General features: G+C 54.0%; 1 protein-coding gene across 10 annotated transcripts in view; it reads right to left on the bottom strand.

The window, feature by feature from the left end:
- Window positions 1-4,654: 4,654 nt before the first annotated feature.
- Window positions 4,655-11,961, bottom strand: part of GREB1 (growth regulating estrogen receptor binding 1) — a 93,322-nt gene continuing 86,015 nt past the window's right edge. For 9 of the 10 annotated variants that reach the window (XM_053667131.1, XM_053667129.1, XM_053667130.1 and 6 more), the window contains 6 exons: window positions 11,752-11,926; window positions 9,732-9,950; window positions 8,653-8,788; window positions 6,639-6,839; window positions 6,096-6,234; window positions 4,655-4,936 (listed from right to left, as the gene is read on the bottom strand). In XM_053667131.1, the coding sequence (XP_053523106.1) occupies window positions 4,773-4,936; window positions 6,096-6,234; window positions 6,639-6,839; window positions 8,653-8,788; window positions 9,732-9,950; window positions 11,752-11,926 (1,034 nt within the window). In that variant the 3' untranslated portion in view covers window positions 4,655-4,772. Of the gene's footprint in view, window positions 4,937-6,095; window positions 6,235-6,638; window positions 6,840-7,907; window positions 7,961-8,652; window positions 8,789-9,731; window positions 9,951-11,751; window positions 11,927-11,961 lie in introns of those variants that run through there. The other variant, XM_053667134.1, reaches the window with a different exon arrangement.

The raw sequence follows: 11,961 nt of genomic DNA, 5'->3' as shown, positions 1-11,961 counted from the left end.
AGTGTTGACGTGCTGGCAGGTCCATGGTCAGTTGTGTCTGGGATGGCGCACAGTGGGACAGCCAGACAGCGCACAGTGGGACAGCCCAGGGCACATGCTGTGCTGCCAGTCCCGGGCTTCCACACAGATTCCCTCATTTATCCCTCGCAGAGAGTCCACAATGTAGGTAATACATTTTTCAGGCAGAAATGGGTTGAGAGAGGTTGGAAAACCTTGCCCAAGGTCACGAGGCCGGTAAGTGGTGGCGTTCAGCCCACCTCTTCTTTCAGGTCCCAAAGGAAGCCACCTTCCAGCCAGCACCTGCTTCTCTAAGTGGAACTGAACTGAGAAATGTGAATGTGGCCAAGGGCTTGCACTCGTGGCCGTGCATTCGCTCAGATGCACGCTTGGGTGGGGATGGGGGGCTCTCATTCTGGAAGTTCTCGGAGAGGAGGCGGCACTTGCTAACCGGGGACTCGCCCAGTCTCCCGGCACTGAGACGGAGAGAGGCTGTGGAAGGGGGTTGGAGACCAGCAGCTCACAGACCCCTCCAGCCCAGCCCTAGCCCAACTCGGAAGCAAGGAGGCCTTCCCCACGCTGTATCCACCGACCTTAGCGCCTGGAGCAATGCGCTGTCCACGCCTGTGGTGCTGAAAACGCGAGCCAGGCCCCAGGGCGCCTGCGCTACCGCACGCTCAACCCAGCTCTCTCCACTCTGCTACTGCCGCTGCTGCCACCAGTGGGCCCACCCGTGGACCTCTACAACTGCATGTGGTCCCACTCCCTCTGGGTCTTCAGACACCTGGAATGCCACGTCTACTACTCCGTGCCCAAGCTGCACTGAGCTCTGCCCGACCCTATGCCCAGCCCTGCGTGCCAGCCACCTGCTGACGCCCCGCCCAGACCCACACTCTGCTGTCGCTGGTCTGGGCACCTGGCCCAGCCAATAGGTGTCATATCATGGGGACGAAGGCGGAGCTGAAAGCTATGGATGGGAATCCAGACCCCGCCTTGAGCATGCACCCCAAGCTGGTGACCCGTCATTGCTCCAGATTTTCACCCAGATAAGGGGAAGGGGGCAGCAGACCACCTGCTTTCACCTCAAACACTCAGGACCACCCAGAAAACTGGGTCTCATAGCCACAGTGAAACATGAAGGGAAGTCTGGGATGTAAAATGAACTCTGAAAGTCGATGTCATGACGAGTGGTGACCGCAGGTCGCTGGGTGTAAGAACTGCCTGGGGAACCTGGACAGACAGAGCTCCTAACCCGCCCCGGGCTTCTGCTCTTTCATCATCAGCAAAACTAGTCACCTTTAGCGCCAGGACCGAGGACAGACAGCCAGGGTGATGGGACTTGGCGCAGCTATAAGAGAGAGGCCTGCACGCTCAGCATTAAGGGAGATTTCAGGAGAAATAGATATACCAACTGCAGCCTTAACAAGGACACGGGAAAACACAAAATTAAACCCAGTAAGAAAGCATTCCATTTGCTTCCGAACGGCGAACCATGGTCCCTGTAAAGAGAATTACTGAAAACCAGGCAGGAAGAAACCTTGATTTTTTTTAAATTGACTTCCTATATCAGACATGTTTGCCAGTTGTCAGATTCCTAACCCAAATCTGGACCTGACAATATGACCAAAAACAAAAACAAAAGCTCCAAACCCACGAGCGGCAGAACAGTAACCACAGGTGTGGATCTGGTCCAGCGGGGACACCGGCCGCAGTCAGGATGGCGAAAGCTGCGGCTCCTACCATCACATCAGGCGGAGGAATCCCGACCTGGGACCTCAGCGGCCCAGTCTGAGCACTGCCTGCTGCCAGGTTGGCCCAAGCACATCGGGGCCACAGAGCAGCACAGGACGCTCGCCCACCTCCCAGCAGTCTCCACAAGGGCTCTGAGTGGCAGCAGACTCATCTGGATAGGTCAGTGCACTGCCGCACCCTAACTCGGCCTTGCCGATGTGCGTGCAACTGCACGCTCAAAATGCCTGGGAGAGAATTTCCACCGAGTCTCACAGCCTGGGGGCATCTGGGTGTGCCTATTTCGGAGCTAGGGTTTGGGAGGACAGTGTCAAACAAGCCAATTGTTAAAAACACACTGGCAGAGTTTGTGTGGTGCGGACCAAAGCAACGAAAACCGAAATGTGCCAGGGACGCACTTTCGACGTCGGTCACCAATTAACCAGTGTTTTTAACCAACAAAATTGCTTATGCTTTTTGAAAGTACAAAAGCTATAGAGCTTTTCCAGGAATGTTTTAAAACTCCAAAGAGTAATTACCAACTTGAAACATAGTTTTGCCTTCGACTTGTCTCAGTCTCGACTGGTACCAAAGTTGCAATTTGGTAGGAAGTGAACCGTTGCCAATACCTCCAATACCTGCTTGGCTCCCCAGCGAACTACAATGACCATCGTGAGTGGTGGTTTATTTTTCTCTTGGTGTTGATTTGTGAATGCACATTCAGACGAAAAAAAACATGGTTGATAACTCCTGGAAAGGGTGCAGCTCCTAACTCAGATATTCTGTACCGATTTTAAAGTGTTACTACAATGTTCATTCTTAAAAAAAAAAAAAAGTTTGCCAAAGGAAAGGAACTCAGGAGGAAAAACCCAAGGCACATATATTTTGCATTTTAAAAATGAAACATTTTAAAAAACAAGGTAAATAAACTTGTTCTTCAAAACTCAAGAAACATTAACTACAAGGCCTGTAATGGCAAACAGCTGCCTCTCGCCCACTGGAACGCACATTCTCTAGTCCAGACGGAGCGACCACCCCCGAACTCCGCCCCTCGCTGCCCAGGTCTGCGGACCAGGAGGAGCGAGGCAGGAAGGGCTGGGAGGAACCATAGGGCCTTGCTGCGCCAACTCCTTCCTGTTAATCAGAGTAACGAAAGCCTGGGTCCCCCCTTTCAGCTTTCCCAGCCGTGGTGAAGCTCAGAGCACCCCGAAAACTGCCTTCTTGTGTAGCAGGCTCCCTCACGCATGCTCAGCTGCGGTTTCCTCCATTTCCAATTCTTTCTTTCTCAGCGGTTCTTCCACATGTTAATAGGCCCCTACTTGTATGGATTTATTATTTCCTTTCCAAAACTGTCTTTTCCGTCATCAGACTTTTTAAGCAGGTAGCCCTGGAAATCACTGGCCACACAACTTCTTCTCAAAATGATGTAATTTAATACCCACCAAAGAAACAGTAAATGCATCATAAGTTTTATTTATAATGCTGGAACAAACAAGAATTTTTTAAAGTTTAAGTTAACTAATAAAATAGAGAGTAGCACAAAGCTGCCTATTTACAAAAGACAAATATAACTAAAGAAGGTGAGTTTTTATCCCAAAACAGGAATAATGACATGTACAAAGTGATGACTTTATAAACATTGCCCTAAATCTTCTTCCTTAGGGGACAAAAGATTGACGTTAATTCTTTGGCATCATCTTTTAAAATAGTTTCTTCTTGAACTATCATCCATGAGAGTGCTTATAAATGACTAAGACAGAGACATAAAAATGTACTCTGAGACCCATTTTTGAGGACTGCTACACTTTTCCTTCCAATACAGGCCACTTCGCAAGCAGTGCTGGGAGGGACAATGGACCCAGGAGCCCACAATCCAGCCGTTTGACTTCTTTCTGTCCCTTTCCGGCTGTCACCTCGGTGACACTCTGCATCTTTCCAATGGGGAGTCGACCCACACCCACTACACGGAGGGTTCATCAGGATCCTGCTTGTACACGCACGCTGCCGATGCCTGCCTGTAGGTGGCGCTCTACAAGGCTGGTTTACAAAACCTTCTGGGGGGCAAGCAAAAGTGTTTGTAGCCTGGAACATCCCTGCTGCCACCTCTGCTCTGTCCCCCTTCCTCTCTGGTCAGGGACCAAGCAGTTGTAAGAAAAGGCAAGCTCTTTAAGGAACTGAAAACTGAGCGTCAGTAAGTTATGGTCAGAAGTCTAGTTCTTACCAAGTTGTTTCTGTATCGCTTTGTTTTCATGGTTTGTTTCAGGTAAGCCATTGGTCCTTTCTCCTCTGTCAGGAGAATTCTGTTTCTTAAGGTCAACTTCTGTAATGAAATGTCCTTCCTGAAATCTTTGAGTTGTATATAGTTTCTTTTCATGTTTGCCCTTTCTAAGAGATAGGGTATTTACCCTATACTATTTTAATAGAATCGTGTTTGCTCTGAAGTAAAACAATTTGTTTTACTTCATTAAAGCTGACACCTTTGGGCTAGCTCTTTAAACAGCAAACTTCTAGGCAGTTCCATAATTCTTACACAGTGACCCACTTAAGCTTTTTTTTTTCTTGTCTCCAGCCTTTACAGTTGAAATGTTCTCCAGGAATATTGCTTCGTAGTAGAGAGGAAAACCTACGGAGCTCGAACCACACCCATCAGCTGAAAACACTGGCACCTCTAGAAAATAATCCTCGAGATTTAGAACTAAGAGAAGTCAACTTTGTCTGTGGAAGCATATGGATGACATGACAGTAGGCAAAACCGTGTCCTTGGTAACGTGCACTCTGACCCAGCCCAGGGCAGCGGGGCTGGCCCAGAACCCCGGGAGGCTGGGTCTGACTTCCTGCTCGCCAACCACGGACCCTCCTCACTCGCCGTGAGTCTCCATCATCCCTGGGCCTCGGGCTGCCGGCTTGCACAGGGCCAGTTCTGGGGCCAGTTCTGGGCCCCGTCGCAGTCCCAGCACCCCACGCTTCTAATGCTTCCTTGAAGCCCAACAGCACGAGGTTCCTAAGGCTCCACTCTTCCTGAAAATCTGCCAAGGTGTGCCCGTGCCTCAGATGTGCCGCCCCGTCAGAAAAAAGAGCGGCCGGTCTTCCTTGGCGTTGGCCGTCTGGAATTCATCACGCAGCCGGAACTGCCACTGGTCCTCCAGCTCCAGGCGCACCACCGTCTGGCGGAGTGAGTTCCGGTCCTGACAGATCACGCACAAGGTCGCACCTGCACGGACAACGGCGGAGGCGTGTGAAGAAAACAGGTGAGTTTACCCACTGAAGCCACTGCCTGGGTTCTGCTTGCAAAGAAGCTCTATGATGCTGCTGGGAAGGGGAGGACCAGAGGTCCGGTGACCTCTTCTGTCCCCTTGGAATGCTTCATCATCTGAGCAGGACAGACACTGAGAGGTGATTGGCAGGCCTGGCAGCTGAGATACCAGGGAGGCGAAACGCTGACAAAGGAGGGGACAGAGAAAGGAACTGGAAACAGACCCTGGTCAGGTCACAGACCAAGCTTCCTTGGCTGCAGCCCTGGGTGTGAACCAGCCGCCCAGCCACCTCAAGGCCCAACGCACCTTCTCCCACCCAAGGCCGCTGCCCTTCCAGGCCGATGCAGCTCCCATCCTTCCCCAACCGCCCGACCAGGGCAATGCTCCCTGCTCTTGAATGCTAGCATAAACAAGACGTCATTCCCATCCACCCATTCATTCATTCACTCACGCACTCATTCATTCTGTCAGTCAGTCTCTCTACTACCTACCTACCTTCCTACCTACGTGTCCTCCCCTCCCATTGGACAAAATGTCTCCCCAGGGCAGAGGCTGTAGTAGACGCCTCTCTCGACCGCCCAAGGCCCAGGGCAGTGTGGTGCCCAGGAAACACCTGCCAGACCAGAAGGTCAGAGGGAAGGCCACCCAAGGAAATGTGCACATTGGCCAGGGACCCCAGCTGGACTGGAAATATTCTCTTTAAGTCATGGAGAATGAATGTTTGTCACTCTGAAACATTTCAGCAAGAAAGCAACTACAGAAGGAGAGAGAGTGAAGCCCAGAAGCGTGGAGAACCCCAAGACCAGGGGGAAGAACTCATCCACCAGGAGGAAGAAGTGCCCATGGGGAACTGAGTGCTGATGTTACGCTGGAAACGAACACAAAGCTGCGTAACAGAAAGGGGTGTCTCATCTCCGCCCGACAGGTTTGGGGGAAAAAGAGCCGCCCTGGAATCTCATCCCCAACCTCCTGTACTTTCCTGGTGGTAACGTTCACTCTCTGAACCTCAGTTTACCCACTGGCAAACGAGGACTAGATCAGGCATAACCTCCTCAGAGATACCAGGTGATGACAAGCATTCAAGTCAAGGTCCGGGGCAAGGGTGTGGGAAGTCACCTTTCAGAAAATGAAACTTTTTCAAGAAGCTTGCGCCCACGAAGGAGTCGCAGAGGTAGAGCAGGAGTCCGCTGAACCTGAAGTCGGAGCAGCTGATGTTCAAGGAGTGGGGCCTGGAGCTCACGTAGCACACAGAAATCTGGAAACAGGAGAGACGAGAGGAAAAAAACAAAACAAAACACCGCTTTCTGTGAAATATTCCGCAACCCCATGCTAGGGCTCGGCAGCTGAAACACTAACTGCTTGATCCAGTCAGGGGCTTGGGGGCAGCAGAAATGATATTTTTCTGTTACGTCCAAATCTATACCCCAAAAATCAATTCCAAGAGATGGACCCAGATTTCTGCATTCGCTAACTCTTTCATGGATCAGAATCGCTTTGGCATGGGAACTGGGTTGGATTCCTGACGTCTGACGTCAGAGCAAACCGCTTGCACAATCTCAGCCTTTATTTGACCAGCAGTCACGGGCGGTCAGTACCTGAGTGGAAGCCGTGTGGTGGCACTTCTCAGGTTTAGGGCCCCACAGCCCGTCTGGAACTTACCTGAGGCCCCAGGTTCAAATAGCAGTCAACGGAGAGCACAGGGTGGCCGCGGTTCTGCAGGGACAGCGGGAAGAAGCGGCGGCTGTGCTGCTGCAGGAACTTCTCCAGCAGCAGCTGCGCGGGCGCCGCCAGGAGCGCGTGCTTGCTGTCCGGGGCGCAGACGTACTGCGCAGGCGCCACGGCCGCGGGGCAGTCTGGGGCCTGCGGGGGAAGGACGGGCTTCAGCCTCTCCCAGCCACCCCGAGCACAGACGCCCAGGACAGCTGCTTCCACAGTGAGGTTCCCCGTTAAGAACGACTGGGCTTGACCGAAGGGGGACACATGAGACCCGATCAGTGCGATCAGTAACAGTTGCAGACGTGACCTTCCCAGGTAGAACATTGGCTTTCCCAAACCCCGGGGTGAACTCTCAGGGCATGGCGGCATCTGCCCCCACCCCTGGCCCTCCCCCCACTGCCCCCCATCCAGCCCACGGCTTCTTCCTCCATCATCACCAACACATTTCCTTGCCCGAGAGACTGCGGACATGAGGAGAACCAACCAAATCCTCGCAGGAAACCCTTCCACGATTTGTCTCCTTCACTCCTAGAGAGAGGCCTCGCATGTTCCCACGGCTGACAAGGTCCTGCAGACTTCCCCAGCTCATCCTCGTCCCCGTCACTCTCCCCGGTGACCCCGACACCTCCTCCACGCCGACCTCCTTGCTCCTAGCCCTCGAGTTGTCTCCCTGGGCGTCCCCCGTGCCTGGACACAGTACTCTTCCTCATCCTCCAGACCTCCGCCTTAACGTCACTTCCTCAGGGAGAGCCACGCCCCCCCCCCCCACCCCCACCGCCAGCGAGACTAGGTCTCCCTGCGACTCACTCGCATAAGCACTTGGGGTGCTTATCACGACAGCACTGCACCACAGGTGTACTTGACACCTGGCCCAGCTGCCAGGCCAAGCACTCCTGAGTGAATAAAACATCACTAGCTGTCCTCTACATATTCAACTGCATGATTAAATCGAAAGGAAAAAATAAGATTATGCTCAAAGTAGGAATAAAGATAAAACACCTAAGAGTTAAAAACTGACACTGAGGGAACTAAAAGGAAAATTAGTTTTCAAAGCACATCAGGCTTTTTGGTAGAAAGACTTCCTACAGTAGAGATCTGTGATCTCCCCTAATTAAACTGCAAATCTACCACAACCGCAGTAAGAAACCTCCACAGTCGGGGTGGGGAGGGCTTTAAACAATTCCAAGTTCTCCTGGAAGTACAGACCTTTTATTCAAGTGTCTTACTAGTCAGTGAGAGAAGAGGGGGGCTTCTGCCCGGTCAGTCTGCAAAGGGAGAGGATGGAACTGGTGTCTGAACCCAGACTAGGCCCAGGTCAGGGAGGGTGGCCACAGAGTTGTGGGGACAGGGAATGACAGGGAAGGACAGAGGCTGGAAGAGGCGGCTGGAGTTAGAGCTGGCTGATGCCATCAGGGCACGATTCGAGGCAGACGGAGGTGAGAAGCAGAGAATGGGGCTCCGCCCGTGGACGGGCGAGACCTCTGGGCAGCAATGTGCACAACTCCGCACGGCAGCGCCCCAGGCCCGCCCAGCGCACAGGCGTGCCCGGACCCTGTCTCCCCCCACCCGGGGCTGGCCCGCAGATGACAGCATGGCAATCAAGCCAGCCTGTCAGGGCCACTCAGACAGTGTTTGGCCCGGCGCTGCCGCAGGGGCCCAGAGGAGGCCATGCACACACACACCGGCAGCCCAGAGCTCCGTTCAGCGGAGACACTGCCGGAGCAAGCGCCAGACGCAGTGAGGCAGACATGTGCGGGAAGCTCCCGGGAATGTTCGGGATCACAGCAGGGCCCAGGGCAGACACAGTTGAAAGCCTCTGCTGACACTACTCAGTGGTCAAGCCCACCCCCCACTGACTCAAAGGCGACCACGTGGCCTCCCGCCAGCTCCCACCCTCAGTCTCTGCACCACAGGGCCAGCCGGGTGGCAGACCCAGCAGGGCACTCGGCCGACCCACCTTGGAGGTGATGTGGAAGGACCGGTGCCCGCCCACCACAATCTGCTTCTTCATCACGCTGAAGCGGTTGAACCGGCAGAGCAGCAGGCCGGCGCTGTGCACCCGCAGGTTGAAGTCCACATCGTCACACAGGAACCTGCTCAGAGCCAGAGGAGGGCACGGATGGGACTGCATGCCGCTCACGTCCCCGCCAGCCCCGACCTGCACCAGACACCGAGCGGGGGGCTCGCTCCTCCCCTACAGGCCTTCGCCTGGGAAGGCACAGGGGCAACACCAACGAGGAAGACAGACAAGCTGCAATGTGCCGGCGCTGGGCAAGGCAGGGTGTTCCTAAGGTGTCACCTACAGGACCATAATGTGCTGACCATACCGGCTCCATGTGAGGACCTTACAAACACCCTTTCGCCTATTTGTTAAGGAAGAAAAAGTGAACCTCCTGGGGTTAAAAAAAAAAGTAGCCACTTTTTACAGCAGAGGAAAGAAGGCTCCCTGCAGAGCCCGGGAGTCAGGGGGCACCCGGATTCCCAGAAGGTCTGTCTGGCTCCAAAACTGACACTCCTACACGGACCCCTCCCCCAGGGGCGTGCCACTGCCAGGGACACTCGATGAGTGTCAGCGATGGGGTCACACTTGACATGTGAGCGCTTCTGCGGCTCGACGTGTAGAAAGCAACACACAGAAATCTCTTCACAATTTTCTTCAGTGCTAATGCTTCTAAAAACCGGTGTGCTCAGTGGAAGCCAAAAAAGCAGAGCACGTAAACAGCATAAGTCACTGAAGTGTGGTGTGAATCCACGAAGGAAGCTGAATGCTCTTATGTGAATCCCTCCTCCACAAAATCATACAGCAAAAATACAGAAGGGAAGGAGAGAAGGAAGGAAAGGGAAGGGGGGAGGGAGGGAAGGGAGGGAGTTAAAGCTGAAATCAGGACCTAGACCAGTGCCACAGGTGGGCACCTCTGGCTCCCATGGCCCTGCAGGGCAGGGAAGAAGCCACCCTTCACTGGCCTAAGCTGCCCCTCACTGAGGGCTGTGGGGCCATGGGCTGTGCCAGCAGCTGCCATGGGGCGAGAGGCTCACCGGTTCTGGTTGTACTGGACGTTCTGGGTCAGGTCCACGTTCAGAATGATGAAGTCATGCACGTGGCAGCGGGAGAAGGGCTCGTGCACCTCTCGGCTCCCGGTCTTGCTAGACCACTTCCGCATGCCGATCAGGGCGTAGTGGGTGATGTTGGGGGCCGCCTCAATGTGCTGCATGATGTACTTCAAAGAGACGTTCCTCTCTGACCAGGAGAACTCTCTGTGCCAGAAGGAGGGAGATGGACGTCTTTAGGTCAACGTGCAAACGAGGTGGGGCCCTGTGGACTGGCCAGCCAGGATGCTGCCCAGTGGCCGACTCGCACATTCCAGGGCAGGGCTGGTACAGGTACAGTCCATTACAACCTTGGCCGAGGGCCAGGCGCCAGGCTGAGCACCTCGTGCTTATTAGCGCCCGTCCTCGCAGCAACCCCGAGACGGCAGCCGCCCTGCCTGTTTCACGGAGGAGGGAAGATGGGCTGCAAGTAACTTGCACTGTGCCCCCCACAGAGCCTGGGTGTGAACGGCTGCCCCCGAAGCCCTCACTCTCCGTCAGCCCAAACCACTGCGCCTTTCCAGTGTAGGCGTCTGAAGGTGCGATGGTGGGAAAGAGCCAGGCTTTCTACTGCGAATTCCAAGTAAGAGCATAGGGAGGAGGAGGCAGCCTGCCAATGCCTGTGACGCCACACGGTGGTGTGTGAGGCCTGGCAGGACAGTGAGGGACACGGATGACCAGGGAGGGGGACTCCAGGGCTGCAAGCTGGGGACGAGAATCGGGTCCATGAGGGCCCAGGCAAGTTGCCCAGCTTTTCTGGACCTCAGCTTTCCTTTCCCCACCTGACAGGCTTAAGCTAAACTCTCTAAGTCCCCTGCTCCATGTGACATCCAGTACTTTTAATGCTAATTAAGAATGCAAATTACGAAGACACAAGAGAAGCTCTGCCCCCTTCCCCCTCTCGGCCCTCAGCCCAGCTCCTGCCCTGGAGGGTGACTGTGAGAATGGAGAAAGCAAAGCAGGTCACTATCCTCCCAAGTCACCTGCCGCTCCGTCACACAACACACTTTTCTAGAACAGTGACCGAAGGTTGTGTTGCACCAGGTCATCACTGACACCAAGGAGGAGAACTGGCCTAACGGTGGCTCTCTCAGAAACTAGCCAAACACAGAAGTCACCAGGCAGCCCTACGCTGAAATACTCGGAGTAAAATTGCCAAATCACAGGAACTGCGATGATGAGTGATGTTCAGACGCAACTGCACCTACTGAGCCTTTACCACGTGGCACCGCTCTCCTTGGGCACACCACCCACTGACTCACTGATCCTTATGACAAACCAGCACAGCTATTAGTGCCCCCTTTGAAACCAGCCAAAGAGAGTCCATGTCACACAGCAAATAAAATACAAGCAGGCAAGAGGAATGAGGCTGGGGATGGGAGGAGGGACTGGGGGACAACTGGAGGGACCCCTGGGGGTGGTGAGGGTCCCTTTCTTCACAGGGGAGTTGGTTAAGCCGACGTCTTCAGTTTGTGACAATTTCTGCACATGTTTTTCTCTTGTATATATTTTAATTTAAATAGATATGCTGTGGTTTCATATACGGATTATTCAATAAAATTTTTAAAAAGTTTAAACCCCAGTCCTTGCTGGTGTGGCTCAGCGGGTTGGGCATTATCCCACAAACTGAAAGGTTGCCGATCAATTGCAGTCAGGACACAGGCCTGGGTTACAGGTTCAGTCGCTGGTCAGGGTGTGTGAGAGGCAACCACTGATTCTCTCCCTCTTTCCCCTCCCTCCCTCTCTCTCTAAAATAAACAAGAAAATAGATAAGTTTTAAAACAATTTTTAAAACTCCAAGTAAAGCGTAGAGTGTAAGTCTGCCGCCTCCAGGCCTCTGTCCCCCTACATGCGGGGCTTTCTAACTGGGAGCGCCCTCCTCTGTGGTCCTGTGGGGGTGGCAAAGTGATCCTTGCTGAAAGAGAGCCCATGCCCCCATCCTACTCCTGGGATTGGGGAGGCGCCTCACCTGCTCCTCTCCCCGCCCCCGTCGACATCCACTACGTTCCACATCACGCAGGAGTCGTCAGATATCACGATGAAGGGCCAGATGTCCTGCGGCTTGATGCCAAGCTCCTCCTGCCGGGTCCGCTCCAGCTCCAGGTTGTGGTAGGACAGCTCCTTGATCAGGAAGTGGGCGGCGCCTGCAACGGGCAAAGCCACGCCCACTCAGCTCCTG

The sequence above is a fragment of the Artibeus jamaicensis genome, unplaced genomic scaffold (genome assembly GCF_021234435.1).
Source record: "Artibeus jamaicensis isolate MK-2021 breed Jamaican fruit bat unplaced genomic scaffold, CSHL_Jam_final contig_465, whole genome shotgun sequence".
NCBI lineage: Eukaryota > Metazoa > Chordata > Mammalia > Chiroptera > Phyllostomidae > Artibeus > Artibeus jamaicensis.
The sequence above is the reverse complement of the archived record's forward strand: the minus strand, read 5'-3'. Positions and strand labels throughout refer to the sequence as shown.